General features: G+C 47.2%; 1 protein-coding gene across 1 annotated transcript; it reads left to right on the forward strand.

Moving 5' to 3' along the window:
• The first annotated feature begins 7,143 nt into the window (after positions 1 to 7,143).
• On the forward strand, positions 7,144 to 16,779 carry LOC143837041 (phospholipase A2 inhibitor gamma subunit B-like). The gene is made up of 6 exons (XM_077336461.1): positions 7,144 to 7,235; positions 7,735 to 7,844; positions 8,589 to 8,705; positions 11,324 to 11,476; positions 14,518 to 14,655; positions 16,418 to 16,779. Exons 2-6 carry the CDS (start codon positions 7,802 to 7,804, stop codon positions 16,624 to 16,626), a joined length of 660 nt encoding a protein of 219 aa, XP_077192576.1. The 5' UTR covers positions 7,144 to 7,235; positions 7,735 to 7,801; the 3' UTR covers positions 16,627 to 16,779.
• The last annotated feature ends 1,345 nt before the right edge of the window (positions 16,780 to 18,124 follow it).

Below are 18,124 nucleotides of genomic sequence, written 5' to 3' on the forward strand. Positions count from 1 at the left end.
GCTGGTGTGGCTGTCTTGAACTTTCCACCAAGTACATCTTAGAAAATTTAGGGAGTTGGGTGTCTGGGGAGTATGAAGTTTGGGAAAGGGGCCTGGGGAAGGGGGGTAGAGTGAGGGATGCAGTGCCACTTCGTGATGTCTCATCCTGTGAACCCATTTCCAGGTCAATGTCAAGGTCTCAGATACCTCCATCCTGTGCGAGCACTTTGAATATACCCCAGCCTGAATCTGATTCCCAAATTAGCTATTTCAAGCCAGCTCAGAGACACCTCAAATGAAGGAAAACAATACACATTTCCAGACAAAGGGAAATAGATCTCCCAGAATTTGAGGTTGTTTTGGGAAGGCACAGAAGTGAAGAAGGAAAGAGAAGAAGCAACTGAAGTCAGTGTCCTGAGTCATCTCTGTTCCCTTTTTTGAAGATTGCACCACTCCAACCACCTAATCCACCACCCCAACACTATAGCTTGCCTAATACCATCCTTTTCTGAGAAAACACAGAGGCAAATTTGGTATGGAGGTATGGAGCCCTGGATCCCACCTGGATGTTGGCATCTCTAGGTCTCCAACAGGTAGGTCACTGACTATTACAGAATCATTCAAAGATCTCCAGAAGGCTCAGGGGGAAAGATCTGTTCTGGGTATTCAGTTTTTTTGAGGTGGAAACACATCTACTGGTGTGGTCAGGGATATGGAAGTAAATAAGGGTATGACATCCATTGCTCCCAATGCCCTGACAGGAGGCCCGAAAACAACCCACAGGAGTGTGGGATTGATCACAGAAGATGGGCAGAGGTAGCAGCACAGTGAGCAGGCCTCAGCACCAACTCTGGCCAGCCACCACCTTGCCCATTATGTGGGACGTATTTCCACATAATGGGCGAAAATCAGATTCTCGCTTTTTTCCCATAAGATTTTTCTCTGTGCTGCTTAGTCCTTCTAGTGCTCTTCTGAGTCCACACTTGGTTTCTAGGACAGGACAAAAAATATTGCATGTCAAGGGGGTGGGACCAACTTAGGGTATTATTCATCAGTGAAATGTAACTCTGCTTAAAGGAAAGCAGATCTAGCAGCTGCTGGGGGCAAGAAGATGTCTTTCTTGCTTGTGCAGAATTCAGTCCACCCCCACCCACTCACTTTAGAAAGGCTGCATAGCTTCAAGTGTTTCCCTTGAGAAGTTTACTTTGCAAATTAATTATTTCCCATCCATTCAGGAATCCCTTCTAGGGCCATCAAGAAACCACAAGGGTTTATGAAACCCTGGTTGAGAAAGCCTGGCATAGGCAATATGCAATCCAAAGAGGAAACACACACTATACCCATCTGTAACATAAGTAAAGCCGGAAAGGTGGGAAGAATTTGATCTCATTGTTTATTGGCCACTTAGGTCACTTGTTCCACCCCTGACTGCCTCCTCCTCGAGCCTGATCGGTTATCTGTCCAATGGGCATCTAATCACATTGCGTGTCCTGACCCTTCTTCAACTTCTCAACCTCAGTGGCTGTTGTCCAACGGACGTCCAGTCATGTTGCATGTCCCACACCGATTGTCTCCTCCTCCAACTTCTCTCACATCAAGGTGCCTGCCCACTCACAAGTATCCTGGCCGGTGAGTGGCCTTGGAGGGAGGGTTGGGAGTCCTTGGGGTCCATTGTTTGCATTGCTCCCTGCCTTTGCACTTCAAGACACTCCCCACTCTCTGCTGCGATCCAGAACGGGTGATCTGAGTGGCCGGTAAACGATGATGTCAAACTCCTCCTACCACCCCTTAATAGCTTTATTTAGGTTACGGGCAGGAGACCAAAACCTTAACATGTGTTTCAAAGACCACCACCTTTTTCACCATTAGAAATACCTAACATGAATTTTATTATCCAGCTCTGAAGCGCTTCTCTTAATGAATCCATTTCCCCCCATACACCTAAATTCGTCCTGTCAAAGGAAGTGTTGTTTCAACCGTGTTTAAAATTTAGTTAACCTTTGTATTTTCTTTCTCTGATCAATACACACGAAGAAGCAACATGGAATCTGCCACCTCACAAAAATTGGTGAAAAAGTTGAAGGCAGCTTTGCACAATAACAGTCTCTCAGATATGGTGAGCTAAAGTTACATTAAGTTGAATTTGTTGAAGAATGCCACCCTAGACGTTGCCATCACAGGGGTGTCAGGTGTTGGGAAATCATCTCTTGTGAATGCCCTGAGAGGAATGACAGACTTTGAAGAAGGTGCAGCTAAGACTGGAATAGTAGAAACAACTATGGAGACAAAGGGACATCCCACATTCCCCAGTGTAACAATATGGGATCTTCCAGGAATTGGGACAGCTCACTTTAAAGCTGAATACCTGCGGAGGGTGAATTTTGTGACATATTTCATCATAATCCATTCCTTAGAACGTTTCACTACAAACGATGTTCATCTTGCCCATGAAATTTGTAAAATGAGCAAAAAGTTTTACCGTGTGTGCACCAAACTGGCTCCACCACCCCTTCTATCATGATAAAAGCCTCTCATGATAAATACACAAGGAAAAAAAAATGACTTTTTAACACGGCCTTTTGTGACACGGAAATGAGTCTTTCTCTTCTTTGGACCGCGACCGGAATGTGAACCGAATTGACTCGAATAAACATATCTACTTTTTGCAGTATACATCTTGAGAGACTTATTCATCAGGCTTCCGTGAGCGGGCAAACTGCTGTATTAAATATCCCCATTAAAAAGAAGTCAGTTCTTAAATTTCAGTCTAAATAGCATTGCTCCTCTTTACTTTCCCCCTTGCTACAGTGAATCCATTCAATCAGTAAGCGCCTTTAGATTTCTCTTTTTCCTAAGAGGTTTGAGCAGCCCCACAGGAATAAATATTTGCACAGGAAACAGTAAACACGGCAGCTGTTTCCCTGCAAATCCAGGAGGTAGCTCACAATTTGTTATTTGGCTGGAAATCTCCTCACTCTGTGGCAGGAGACTGGCAACTACTCTGGCAAACAAACTTGTTCATTCTGATTAGAACTTCAAAGTCTGATCAGGGAACACTGGATATAAGTGGCATTCCGGAGGGGTTGGAATACTTTCCTTATAAGGACAGGCTGAAAAGTTCTGGGGTTTATAGTTTAGAAAAGAGATGTCTGGGCAGGGGCATGATAGAGGTTGATAAAATTATGCAGGGAGAATTGACAAAGGGAACATTTTCTCTCTCTCCCCCAATAAGAAAAATGGAGGCTTCCAAATGAACCTGATGGGCAGTAGGTTCAAGGCAGACAAAAGGAAATACTTCTTTACACAGTGAATTATTAAAACATGGAATCTGCTGCAGTAGTACTGACCACAGGCATTGACAGCTTTCAAAAACCCTCCTCTATAAATGGCTGCTAGCCGTTCACGTGTGCCATCTTTAGAGGAAGACGATACCTGAAGTGCACTTGCAGCAATCTGCAAATCAGGATTCAGGCTACCCCCTCTCCTGGGTGTAAACTGGATGGAGCTTTTATTCCAACCCCAGTTCGATTCAGTCCCTGCCCTCTACACAGAATGCGATTTCCATTTGGATTTTGGGCGATTTAAATTTTCCTTCTGCAGCAAGAAGGATTGATCTGGAGTGATCCTACCTTTACTGTGCAATATCCCAGAGTGCTGTTAATCCTCAATATCCAGTTTGGGAAAGAAAGCTCCGTGGTAGAGAACCTCTGATAGGCTACACCTGGTCATGTGACATGCTTGCCTTAAAGGAGAAGCCCCTAATTTCTCTCAACTTCTGTCGGTCCTGGATTTTTCCTCCCTCCTCTGCCTTTTTCGATCCTCTCCCCTCCAAGAAAAGAAAGAGGCTCCCTGCCTGGCTCCTCCCCCCTTCAAGAAAAGAAAGAAAGAGGCTTGGTTCCCCCCCACACCTTCTGAGCCTCCTAACCACGTGCAGAAGACTTTCCTGTTTCAATGGGGAGGAGGGGGGGGAGAGGAAGACCCAAGTTCAAAGTGATTTGAATTCAACAGGATCGACAATGGAATAAACAAAGTAATTGCAGACTCTGTCCTAGTTTCCAGGTACTTTGAACTAGGAGCTAGAAACCCTAAAAGGGCTGTACTAGGTGCAGCCAACTGAGAGGCCCAGCAACAGTCAGTCAGTCAGTCAGTCAGTCAGTCAGTCGGTCCTTCCTTCCTTCCTTCCTTCCTTCCTTCCTTCCTTCCTTCCTTCCTTCCTTCCTTCCTTCCTTCTCTCTCCTTCCCACCTGTAGCTTGGCAACCCAGCTGCTCAAAGTGTCCCGTCCCCCCCGCCCCAGTAATGATGTTCCCACATAGATTTTCTGTGAAAATCAAATCCTCACATCCATGTACTTTCTGTATTAGAGTGTCAGACTAGAATCTGGGAGACCCAGGTTCAAATGTTCATTCTGCCAAAAAACTGCGTGGAGTGATTGTGGGCTAGTCTCTCCCAGCCTGATCTTCTCCCTGGGAAATTGTGAGGATACAACAGAAGAGAGCAGAATGACATAAGCCACGTTGGGTCCCCACTAGGCGCGTGTGCACACACATACCTTTTTGCATGAATATACCATCACTTTTTCAGATTCAGCCAAACTGAATTCTGAAAAGCTTCTTCTCCCCAAGCAGTAGAGAACATCCCTGATAACGGGGGGGGGGGGGGGGGGGATGGGGGGGAGAGATATGTCAACCTATAAGCTGATAATTGGGACTGTTTAAATGCAAGGTTCAGTTCAGATAGGTCTGAAAAGTACCCAGATCAGCATTGATTCGGGTCCTTTTTGGCTTATCCAATCCAAACTGCCCATGCCTAGTCCCCACTGTGGAGAAAGGTGGAGGTATTATGCATAATTTGTTATGGGGAAGGTGGCTCAGATTGTAGATACTTATTATTTGGTCCTATCCCCTGCTTCCAACAGGAACCTTTTCCTGCCCTCCTCTAAATGACAACCTTTCAAATAATTAAAGGCAGCAATCATGTCCCTTCTCAACCTCCTGTTCTCCAGGCTGAACATTCCAAAGTTTTCCTCCTAGGGCTTGGTCCCCAGGCCCTGCATCACTTTCTTTGCTCTCCTCTTAACCCTCTCAATGTTGTCCATGTCCTTTCTGAAGTGAGGCCTCTAGAACTGTGCACAAAGTACTCCAGGTGGGGTCTGACCAAAGAGGTATTTAGTGGGACTCTGATTTATTGTATACAGCCATTCAAACAGGCAAAACTGGAGGAGAAAACTCATTTTCGACCATGATCTTCATCAGTGGCTCTGTAATAAATTGTGAAGTACATCTGAAAAATGTTGTACATTTGATCAATGCAAACCTTACAATGCCTACCTTAACGTTGAACTCATCAAAAAGAATAAGTTGTTGTATTACTTTGTATGCTGGGAGTGATCGAGGGCAAAAGAAGAAGGGGACGACAGAGAATGAGGTGGCTCGATGGAGTCACTGAAGCAGTAGGTGCAAACTTAAATAGACTCCGGGGAATGGTAGAGGACAGGAAGGCCTGGAGGATCATTGTCCATGGGGTCGCGGTGGGTCAGACACAACTTCGCACCTAACAACAACAACATTACTTTGAATGGTAGAACACCTATGATACAATATAAGATCAGTATAAGAACCAAATTAAATACAAAACATTCATTTTTAATTAGATACAACACCAATAATGATAGACACTCCATACGTACCTCAAAATATCCACTGGACCTGTAAAAGATTCTTAATTTTTAATTGTGTGTTAGGGATCCTGCAGTCATAGACCTACAAGTATGGTCTCAACATGCCCAAATAAATACAGTAACTTATTAACCTCATTAATTAACTTCCATTAATCTTAAAGAGAACAGAGCCCAATTGTCAGGGGCTTTTCGCACGCCTTCAAAATCGCACAATGGTTGCCAATTGAAAACACTACTGATTTGCCATTATACACAACGTCGTTGACAATCTGCCACACACCTGAAAACGATCTGCAAAAAGCGCTTCCTTGTAGCGCTTTCAGGAAAATCCCCAAAAGTGGATTCACCCTCCGGAAAGCGATACAGTCCTGCAACCAATCTGCAACACTAGCGAAAAAGACCTGTGCATTAACATTGTTGTGGTTTCTACAAAGTCCCTCCCCCTGGCTCTCTCCTCTGATCTTCCGGCGAAACGATCGCCATTTTTTTTCTCTGAGCGAGCGGGGATAAACGCACCAGCGAGCCTCTGTTTAGAGGCTTCCCCGGCTTCAGTCCCTCCCCTTCAGTCACTAAGCACAAACAAGAGAAGCCCGTTTGCTGATGTATTTTCCCTTTATTTTTTACACATTCATTCAGCCGAAAATCGGGCCCGTGAGAGGGGGGGGGGTTCACTCGGAGGGAGCGTGGCAACGAATAAATGACAGCTCAAACACACAAGGCAGCTGGATGGGTCTCTCCGTTGCAACGAATCAACACAGATTCGTTGCAATGGGTCTGGTTTTTTTTTTTTTAAACTTTCTAAAAGGGAAAGGGGCTGTTTGGGAGCATGCTAACGGCTGCCCATTGGCTGCTTGACGGCCAGGGGCGGGACGAGCTTGGCAAGAGCGCTTCCTTTCTAGCGATTTTTGCCGAGACCGGAAGCCTGTGGGAAACGCTACAAAACGCAACTGGATTCCACTACAAAGGCAGGTATGCATAAGGACGAATTCCACTATTTTAAATGGCGATTTTTCATTCAGCAACCAATTTGCTACAAAGATCCCGGTGCGAAAAGCCCCTCAAAGTCTTCCACAAAAAACAAGATGAATGCAATGACTGATTTAGTCCAGCAGGTGTCAGTGTTCCCATTTTGAAGATCAGTTGGGATTCCCATTGTAACCGTCTCTATGTTATGTTGGCTTTCAGAAGTCCATGTTCTACCAGCCTTTCAAGCCTGCAAAATCTTAAATCCTCAGGATTATGATTCATCTCCAGAAGATCAGGGAGGCATCCAAAACAGCGTTTCTTTTTATTCGTGAGATGTGCTCAAGAACTGTAACCTTCGGTATGCGCCATATCATGGGCCAAAAAGACTTTATGCTTCATGCCTGCATTCCAGGTACAACCTGGACAATGGGACAACTCTTTTCCTTCACAATCTACTGTGGTAAATGGGGCACAGTCACTTTAAGAGAATTAGAATCTTAAGAGAGCCTGGAAACCCTTGGCGACAAGTTGGAACACTGTTTCTTTGTGCTCAGTGTCGGTTAAGATGAGGGCATTTCTCAAAAAGCTGCTGAGCATTCCTTGCTTTTGAAGGTAACAATTCAGCCCCCAAACTTCTCCTACTGGACATTCCTATGGAGAGACAGCAAGAAAAGGGTATACATGAAAACAGTAATAAGAATGATCATAATAATAATATTCCTTCCTCAAACTTCTCCATCTTTCATCCGACGGAGTCACCTGCCCATCTCCCCACAATTCTCTCCCACCCTCCAGCTCCCACTGTCCTATCTTGGTGGAGAGACCTTCGCCAAATCTCACCCCCTTTGACTTTCCCTAGAGGATTTGTGTCTCTCTTGTCCTCTTGACCACATTCTAGGTCATCTAGGGATGAAGCTAGAAGGCTGTTGATCCAAAGGTAAGTGACCACAGCATGCACGCGCTCACATAGTTAGTCTACTAAAGAACAAGGAGAGTTTTGAATTTTGGGAGCAAAATTATTTTTGCAGTTCTGAAGGAGGTGGTAGATTTCCAGCTCCTTATCTAGTTGCATGAACCACATGGAAAGTCACCCGATGGGATTTTGTTACAGATCCTGAGAAACTGCCTCATCAACAAGAGCTTTGACATCTGCTCTCATACTGTCCACCACCATCGAGATGCTCCCAAGGCTCTTAGTCTTCTCTGTGCTTCTCACAACAGGTAAGGGAGGGGGTGAGTAGCCCCTTGGGTAAAGCTTCCGATGGCTTCTCTTGGGTCACATCCCACTGGTGTCTCTTGGCTGAAATTCCCAAGATCTGTCTCCTTCCCAAGCCCCTTCTCAGAACCCATGAGCTTAACCTTCTTGTGGTTATCACCAAAAGGAAGCCTAGTTATGGACAGGCGAAAGCCTAGTATGTGGGTCCTTAGCACGGATATGGAGCTCCAGACCACAAATCTGTGTTTGATTTGCCCTTGAAGAGCTCCAGCTGTCCATTGGGAGAAACACCAAGCAAAACTAGCACTGCCACGGCTCTCCTTTTCACAAATTTGTGCTTGGTCTGCCTTGGAGAGCTCCAGCTTTCCATGGGAAGAACCATCAAGAAAGACTAGCACTGTTGTGAGGCTCCATTTTTACAAATCTTTGCTTGATCTGCCCTTGGAGAGCTCTAGTTTTCTATGGGGAGAAACACCCTCCAAAACTAGCTCTGCTAGGGAGCTCCATATCGCATATCTGTGCTTGATCCGCCCTCGGAGAGCTCCGACTTCCCATTGGGGGAAACACCAAGAAAAACTAGCGATGGTAAGAAAGAGAGCAAGAACCCCCAGTCTGCCCTGAAACTCCTTGGGTGACCTTGGGCCAGTCACTCCCTGTCAGTCCCATCAACCTCGGGGCGGGCGGAGTGAGGGTAAAGCAGAGGAGAGAAGCATGCCCTTCGATATGCTGCCCTTTCTTTCTGTCTCTAGGAGCTTTTCTGGAGTGTGAGGTTTGTTCGAGCCCTGGCAGCAGCTGTAGTGGTGAGCCCGAACTCTGTGACGCTAATGAAGACACCTGTGCCATCATCTCTATAGAGAATTCTCTAGGTGGGTGTGAGGGACCACAGGTTGATCCAAGGTGGTAGACAGGCTGCAGATCCAGGCAAGGGGAGTTCTGCTTGGATAGAGAGTGAGGTTCCACCCAATCCACCTTCAGGCACTTAGGTCATTGTCCTTGCATGAGCCCCAATTTGGATCAGTCCTGTTCCTGCTCAGGGCTCATCACATCTGCATTTGCAGGGAGCCAGCATGGTGGAGTAGTTAAGAGGGTGAAGAGGAGTGAATGCTAATCTGGAGAACTGGGTTTGATTCCCCTCTCCTCCACATCTGGGTGACCTTGGGCCTGTCAACAGTTCTCGTGGGGCTCTCTCAGCCCCCACCTATTTTAATTTATTTAGGTGATTTTTAGGCCACCTCTTGGGTGAGCGGTAGGTGAGAGCAGTCAAATCCAAAACCCTTAAAAACAACACAATTCCATTTTAGACACTTTACAATATTTCCTATCGTCTAATTGCTTCGTCCCGAAATCAAACCCTAATGGGCCAGGTGTACGTTTCATGATGTACTGCTATATGGCCTGGCTCAAGATGGGAGCAAATAGCCCTACCTCACAGGATGTCTGTTGGCAGGAGAAGAAGGGAAGACCATTGTAAGCCGCTTTGAGACTCCTCCAGGTAGTGAAAAGTAGGATGTAAAAACGAATTCTTCTTCGTCAAAAGGGACAATTCAAGGGCCAATACAAATGCAGCTGTCTCCTGCATCAAACTGTTCCTAAATGTGTGCCCCCCAGTCTGCATAGAATAAAATAAAATTAAAATATCATTATTAGTATCATTATAACATTCATATTTGTATAACACCCTACCCTGAGTATACTGCCCTCCCCATGGCAGTACATGGTGCTTTTTCCCTATATAACATATAAAATGGACTGCAACAATAATAACAGTAATAATAGCAATCGTAACCGAAGGGAACAGTCTAAGCAGAATAATGGTTCAAACAGGTTCAGTTGGGCATATGGATTCTTGGGAGGAGGCTTTAAGGGCTCTGCAGATGTTGCTGATTCTGGTTGACCTCAACCAATTGCCTGGCGGAAGAGCTCCCTTTTGCAGGCTCTGCGGAACTGCTTTAGTTCCGTCAGGGCCCTGATCTCCTCCCGGAGCTCATTCCACAAGGTGGGGGCAAGAACAAAGTACCCAGGTGGGCTGAGGTGTTTTAGAAACATCCGGAAGACAGCGTTGGCAGCTGGATTCTCATTAGCCCTGTCCAGAAGTTTAGAACAGTGGTCCCCAACCCCCGGTCCAGGGACCGGTGCCGGTCCGTAGATCAGTCAGTACCGGGCCGCAGCTCCTCCTCCCTGGCTGCTGCCTCGGGGGCTGCCGGCTCACCTTTGGTGCTCTCCAGCGGCCGCCATGGCTGGGGCTCCCCCTTGGCCTGGCACTGCACAGCTGCTGCTGGCAGCGCCCCCCAGCGGGCAGCGGGAAGTCAGGGGCACCAGAGGGAAAGCAAGTGGAGCAGGGGCTCAGTCGACGGCTGCGACGTCCCTTTGCAAAAGACTACTCCCCCGGGCCTCGGCAAAATTGTCAAGCGTTTACCGGTCCTCGGTGACAAAAAGGTTGGGGACCACTGGTTTAGAATACTACAGATGCACTGGGAAATCAATATGGCAATAAAATATCCGAATTAGACTTATATAGTGTCGTCTCTCTTCAGTTTCGATAATTCTTTTATTCTTATTTCACACAAGTCCCGACACGTTTCGCCTTACAGGGACGGTTTTTATATTTAACAACCTACTTCAACTTATTAAGGAATCTCTTGACAGAGTATAAGGTCATACAATAGCTTAGCTTGTGGCGCTTCAGACGCCATATTGGTTTCCCAGTGCGTCTGTATTATTCTATATTTGTTTCTTCACTGGGACCCACCCCTCCCAGTTCATTATTTTTGCTGTCCAGAAGTTTGGCTATCAGCTTGAACACTGAAGAATGTAGTAAGAGTCTGTAGTAGCGAGAAGGGAAGTTAAATTCCGTTGGATCTAGAATATGGTTCATTGGGCTAAGCTGTTTTCTTTCCAATTATTTTGGTCAAGCCCAGTACTGAGGACTGACCTCCTTAGTGATACCCATGTGATACTATTCCCCAAATTATGATCCACACACATGACTAATTTTCAAAGATCAGACCTAAGCAGGCCTGTTCATTGGTAAATCCCACCCCCTCGTTGTTGTGCCCTAAGACTGAGGAATGTGTTGCTTTCAGTTGGGTTCACCAGTCTAGATCAGCCAAATCCACCATGGTGTTCAATGGGGTGACAGATGTGGCAGCCAGACCACCCTCACATCCATGTTGGGTTCCAAGAAGGTTAGGGTGGATACTTTATGTATGGGACAGTAGATGTGGAGAATGGCCTTAGACCCTCTCCAGTGCTGTGTATTCCTCCACAAGTGGAGCATTGCCATTCATTGCTATGGGAGAACAGCTATGCTGCACTTGTGGACAGAGTTTTGGCCCATCTCTGACCAGGTGTGGTTCTTGAGAAAGTGCTCTGAGGGATCCTTGTGACCCCCATGGCAACCCCAGGGCAGCCCACCCTCCTCACCCCAGGGACAGTGGCCTTCCTGGTCACTACGCAACTGTCTTGCTTTCTGTCCTTACTGCAGAAGACGTCACGGTTCAGACAATAGCGAAAGACTGTGAATCTGCCGAGGCCTGCATGACGCCTGGGAAGTCCATGAACATGGGGAATGGAAGAACCATCCAGTCCTACTCTATCTGTTGCATCGATGATTCCTGTTTGATGGAGACACCACAATGTAGGAGAACCTTTTATTTATATATTTATTTGGTTCCACCCTCGTCTTGTTCCACCCTCTGCTTTGTCCTTTCATCTGTTGTGTCTGATGCAGCACATTCCATGGGCTCCTTTCTGCAACTGAGGCTGCATCCCTGGTGGGTGATACAGGCATGGTTGTATGCCTTGAGACCAGCGCAGTGTGATGACAAAGAGTGTCAGCTATGATCTTGGAGGCCCAGGTTCAAATCCCTGCTTGTGCCATGGAAACTTAGAATCATAGAGTTGGGATTGGGTTATCTAGTCCAACCCACTGCACTATGCAGGACACTCACAACCCTATCGCTCCTCCATTGTAACCTGACAGCTGCTTGAACCTTCACAGAATCTTCATCAGATGGCTCTCCAGCCTCTGTTTAAAAATCTCCAAAGATGGAGAACCCACCACCTCCCGAGGAAGCCTGTTCCCCTGAGAAACTGCTCTCACTGTCTGGGACTTCTTCCGGATGTTTAGATGGAATATCTTTTGAATTAATTCCATCCCATTGGTTCCGGTCTGTCCCTCTGGGACAAGAGAGAACAACTCTGCTCCGCACTCTACAAGGCAGCCTTTTAAATACTTGAAGATGGTTATCAGATCCCATCTCAGTCATCTCCTCTCCAGGCTAAACAGACCAAGCTCCCCCAACCTTTCCCCCAACCTTTCCTTGGTCTCCAAACCCCTCACCATCTTTGTTGCCCTCCTCTGGACATGCTCCAGTTTGTCTACATCCCTTCTTTACTGCGGTGCCCAAAACTGAACACAGTACTCCAAGTGGGGCCGAACTAAAGCAGAGTAAAATGGTACCATCACCTCCCGTGATCTGGACACGATACTCCTTTTGATACAGCCCAAAATCCCATTTGCCTTTTTAGCCACTGAGTCACACTGCTGACTCATGTACATTGTATGGCCTACTACTAGATCTTTTATGCAGATGCTACTGCCAAGACAAGTCTCCCCCATCCTATATTGGTGTATATGGTTTTTTCTACCTAAATGCAGAAAGAACTTTACATTTGTCCCTTTTGAATTTCATTTTATTCAATTTAGCCAACTTCTCAAGCCTATTAAGATTATCCTGTATTCCGATTCAGTCTTCTGTTGTGTTTGCTACCCCTCCCAGTTTAGTATTGTCTGCAAATTTAATAAGTATCCCCTCTAAACCCTCATCCAAATCATTTATAAATATGTTGAACAACACAGGCCCCAGGGCAGATCCCTGAGGTACTCCACTTGTCACTCTTCTCCAAGAGGATGCTGAACCATTTACAAGTACCCTTTGGGTATGATCAGTCAACCAGTTATCGATCCACCTGACAGAATTAGGATCCATACCACATTTTACCAACTTTCAACAAGAATATCATGTTGCATGCTCTTAGGCTAAGCTACCTCACAGGGTTGTTGTGAAGGTAAAATGGAGGTGATGAGAATGACACAAGCCGCTTTAGGTCCCCCTTGAGGAGAAAAGTGGTCCTTCTCTGCTCTCTTGGCTCCCCCAGTAAGGTGTAGGGCAGCGGTAGTCAAACTGTGGCCCTCCAGATGTCCATGGACTACAATTCCCATGAGCCCCTGCCAGAGAATACATGAACATTTGGAGGACCACAAGTTGACTACCCCTGGTTTAAGCCACCTTGATCCTGCTGTGCAGGGAGGGGCATCTAGAAATTAAATTAATAATAATATTTTTTTGGGGGGAGATTTGGGTTTCTGAGCTGCCCCTCACCATAAAGGTCTTGGGGCAGCTTACAACAGATTATTAATCATACCAAAAATCATAACCATAATCATGGGAGATTCTGTGATGAGTAATAAATAAATGAGGATAGCAAGAAGAGCATCAAGCCTTCTCTTTCCTCCTTTGGGATTTCTTTGGCAAGATGGAATGAGGCATGGGATCCCATCAGGGGTCCTGATAAAGTTTTGAGATAATGCTACAGGGTCATTTCCTCTAAGACCTTCATACAAGGCAGAAAACAAAACAGGTTTTGCAGAATGTCATGAGCTGTGATAACTGGGACATGCATTTTTTTAAAAAGTCACCCTGACCATTAAATAGTGCCGTGGTTAGGAGTGTGGACTTCTAATCTGGCATGCAGGTTCTATTCTGCACTCCCCCACATGGAGCCAGCTGGGTGACCTTGGGCTCACCACGGCACTGACCAAACTGTTCTGACAGAGCAGTAATATCAGGGTGTGAATGGCCTCAGCTTCCCCTCCCTCACAGGGTGTATGTTGTGGAGAGAGGAAGGGGAAGGCGAATGTAAGCCGCTTTGAGCCTCCATCGGGTAGAGAAAAGCAGCATATAAGAACCAACTCTTCTTCTTCTTCTGTAATCTCAGGGCTCTCTCAGCCTCACCTCCCTCACAGGGTGTCTGTTGTGGGGAGAGGAAAGGGAAGGTGACTGTAAGCCGCTTTGAGCCTCCTTCGGGTAGAGAAAAGCAGCATATAAGAACCAACTCTTCTTCTTCTTCTTCTGTAATCTCAGGGCTCTCTCAGCCTCACCTCCCTCACAGGGTGTCTGTTGTGGGGAGAGGGAAGGGAAGGCGATTGTAAGCCGCTTTGAGACTCTTTGGGTAGAGAAAAGCGGCATATAAGAACCAATTCTCTTCTTCAGTAATATCAAGGCTCTCTCAGCCTCCCCTCCCTCATAGGATGTCTGTTATGGGGCAAGGAAAGGGAAGGCAGATGTAAGCTCCTTTGAGACTCCTTCACATAGAGCAGGGATAGTCATGGGAATTGTAGTCCATGGACATCTGGAGGACCACAGGTTGACTACCCCTGGCGTAGAGAAGTCACTATATGCCAAAACCTGGCAGATGCACTGTCTATAAATAATTAAAGAATAATGGAATCCTGTGCTTTGTTTAGCCCTCAAGCTTGGCTGTTCAAATGAAGACGGAAGCGCAAAGTGCCAAGAAGAAAGATTCTTGGATTGAAATGTATTGCTCAACACCTCAATACCTCTGCTCCATGTTCTGCACTGCTCATTTTTGCTCCATTTTTCATTCTGCATGCAGTAGCCCCAGCGGAAAACGTCACGAATGGAATACAATGCCCGGCCTGCTTCTCTACCAATGGAACCTGTGATCCCCAAAAGATCAATTGTACTGGAGATGAGGATTTTTGCTTTGAGATGGTCTCATCCACACGTGTTGGTAAGTCTGATTTTGCATGCAATGAATGAGCTTGGGGAGCACTTCCCTCTTTCTTAGTCAGGTTGACTTTTGGGCAATGATTTTTATTTATAGGGACATTTAGATGGCATTTTTTCCCTCCCCGGATCACTTTGCCCCACTTCCATGTTATCTTCACAACAACCTTGTGAGGTTGGTTAGGCTGGGGGTGTGTGAATGGCCTCAGGTCACTCACCCAGTGAACTTCCATGGCAGAATGGGACTTTGAAGTTGTGCTCACAGGTCTTGGGGCTTTCCCACACTCTTGTTTTCATTGCTTGTGAGTCCCTGTTTCTTCAAAGTGGGTTTCTGTTCCACACATGTCTTGCTTCCCCTAATGGAAATTAGATTTTTCACTGCAGGTTTTTATGCTGGACATGCACTGCTCTAACATAGAATTGACCACTAGGGGGAGAAATTGAAGAAGAATGAGAGCCATTCCGCATTCGTCCAAAATAGCACAATGGTTACTAATTGAAATCGCTACAGTTTTGCCATTATGCACGTTGTTGACAATCTGCAACACTCCTGAAACTGATCTGCAAAAAGTGCTTCGTTGTAGCGCTTTCAGGAAAATCCCAAAAAGTGGATTCACCCTCCGGAAAGCGCTACACTCCTGCAACCAATCAGCAACACTAGCGGGAAAGTTCTGTGCGTTACCATTGTTGCGGTTTCTGCAAAGTCCCTCCCCCTGGCTCTCTCCTCTGATCTTCCGGCGAAGCGATCGCCATTTTTTTTCCTCCGAGCGAGTGGAGATCAACGCACCAGTGAGCCTTCGTTTACCCAGTGAGGCTTCCCTGGCTGCAGCCCCTCTGTTTAAAGACACCAAACACAAGCATCAAAGAGGCCCGTTTGCTGGTTTATTTTCACTTTATTTTTCACACTGTTTTTGGCCGAAAATCGCGCAAGTGAGGGGGGGGGGTTTACTCGGGGGGAGCGTGGCAACGATGAAACGGCAGCTCAAACACCACCTGCTAGCTGGATGGGTCTCTCTGTTGCAACGAATCAATGCATATTCGTTGCAACGGGTGTGTGTGTGTTTTTAAACTTTCCTTAAAGGGAAAGGGGTTGTTTGGGAGCATGATAACGGCCACTTATTGGCTGCTTGATGGCCAGGGGTGGGACACAGCTTAGCAATAGCGCTTCCTGGCTAGCGATTTTTGCAGAGACCGGAACCCTGTGGGAAACGATAGAAACGCAACTGGATTCCACTACAAAGGCAGGTATGCGTTACGCCTAATTCCACTATTTTAAATGGCGATTTTTCGTTCAGCAAACAATTTGCCACATGGATCCCGGTGCGGAATGGCTCTGAGAATAGGAAAGCCCCTAGCCAGGGGTGGCCAAACTGTGGCTCCCTAGATATTCATGGACTACCATTCCCATGAGCCCCTACCAGTGTTAGCTGCTATTGAATCAACTCTCTAAAAAAATCTACACGGATGATCAAACCACCAGTGGCCAATTAGACACCTTGCTGGGCAAATTCCAAACCAAGTCCCACCCACTTCCTCAGAACATTTGGTAGGTACTAGGAAAGGGTGAGTGGGTGGTTGCTCTGGCTTTCACAGTTGCCATGCTGGGGACCCCTGGACTGGGTTAATGGACTTCAGAATCAGAGCAGACACTCCCCCCCCCCCAGTGTGATAGGCCATTCTATTTTCTTATATGTTTATGATCTTCAGGAAGCAGTTCCTGGGAATGGAGGGAGGCCTTGACTTTTCACCTTGTCTTCTGTATCCAGGTGAGAAAATCATTGATACCATCATGAAGGGCTGCGCCACCAGGCATATTTGCTTAGCAATAGAAGAAGGACGGTCTTCCCCTATCCGAGGGGCCGGTCTGGCTTTCAAAGAGGGCAAGTGTAGCCCTAAAGCTTCTAGGGGATTTCAGACCACCGGGCTCCTCTTCCCAACCTTCACTGGACTTCTGCTGATGAAGATTATCTTGTAGGAAGGCGCCTGTCGGAGCTTGTGTCACCTGCTCTCAGTCAGATCTTCCTCCCACCTGCACACGTATCTCTCCAAAGGCAACATCAGCAGTACATGCAACGGCTCTTTTCTTTGTAGTGGCCAGGGAAAATAAACATCTGCTATAAAAAAAGAATGTCAATCTAATCCGTGTCCTGTCTACAGGGAGGGAAATGTGTTTGTGTGCGTGAAGTACAGTCAGGTTGCCTTCAGATTATGGCAACCTGACTGCAGTTCATTACTATTACTATTACTATTACTATTACTATTACTATTACTATTACTATTACTATTACTATTACTATTACTATTACTATTACTATTACTATTACTATTACTATTACTATTACTATTACTATTACTAAACTAGAAATTAAGCCCGCTGTAGGGTAAATACAGCGGGCGCTAGCGGGCCTGGTGAGTTGGGTGGGGCATCTCTTGGGTTTTCGCACCCTGCACCTGCACCTGAGGCTGGCCATAGGGGGTCGTGTGAGGCAGCAGCGGCTCCCCCGTCCCCCCCGGCTTGCCTGCGTTGCATGTGCTCTGGAGGCCAGGACACACGCGATGGGCCCGGTCTTCTTTGGCCGGTGTCTCCTCCATTGCTGCGGCTGCGGGAGCTGGCTGCGCCACGGCTAGTCCTTGAGCCGTCGCCGCCGGCCGCACCTGCCAGTGTGGGGCAGTGGGCAATGTGTGGTGTCAGTGGGCGGGGCGGCGGGTGGGGCGGTGGGCAGCAGTGGCGCCGCTGGAGCGTGCATGGCCGCCGGCTGCTGCTGCCGCTCCCAGAGCTGGGGCCGCAGGCCGCTGCTGGCTGTGTGGGGCGGTGGCAAGGTGTCTTGTTGGTGGTCGTGGCCGCACCCGCCGCCGCCGTCGCTGGGTCCTCCAAGCTGGTGACCTGCCCTCTCCAAGACGAGACAGGTAATGGCGGCAGGGGGCCGCATGCGGCCGAACTCGAAGGGGGGGAAGATCAGGAGGCGCTTCATGCCTCCTGATTTGTCAGTCCGGCGGCAAGGGACCAATTATGAGCCGCATGCAATTGGTCCCTTGCCGCCGGACTGACAATCGGAGGGCCCAGTTGGCAGGTGCTTTGCATGTGCTGATTGGGTCCTCCGATTGTCACTCCAGGGGAAGGGGCCTATCGGCACCCTTCCTCATCCCGGACAGGGCCCGCCGACGGAGCCCTTACTGTTTTATTTTATCTGCTCTGCAAGGAGCGATTAAAGATTTGTTACAGATGTCCAGTTAAAATCTCCCATTAAAACCCCATTAAAATGGACAGAAAAATACAGATACAGTAGACCAACAACCCAACAACATGGCGGAGAAACCCCCCTAACCCAAACTCCAAACCCTCCTCCTACCTCTAGAGGGAGGAGGAAGGAGAGACGAGGTAACCAAAGTTGAAGCTTGACATTAGGGTGGCCCCATCAATCTTCCCTCACTGCCCCAGCCTCAACTGTAGACCTGGTGGAAGGGCTCTGTTT

The sequence above is a fragment of the Paroedura picta genome, chromosome 5 (genome assembly GCF_049243985.1).
Source record: "Paroedura picta isolate Pp20150507F chromosome 5, Ppicta_v3.0, whole genome shotgun sequence".
Classification (NCBI taxonomy): domain Eukaryota; kingdom Metazoa; phylum Chordata; class Lepidosauria; order Squamata; family Gekkonidae; genus Paroedura; species Paroedura picta.

Coding starts and splice junctions, on each gene's coding strand:
- LOC143837041 (XM_077336461.1), top strand. CDS start 7,802: ATGCTCCCAAGGCTCTTAGTCTTCTCTGTGCTTCTCACAACAG. Junction 7,845..8,588: donor CTCTGTGCTTCTCACAACAG/GTAAGGGAGGGG, acceptor TTCTGTCTCTAG/GAGCTTTTCTGGAGTGTGAG. Junction 8,706..11,323: donor CTCTATAGAGAATTCTCTAG/GTGGGTGTGAGG, acceptor TCCTTACTGCAG/AAGACGTCACGGTTCAGACA.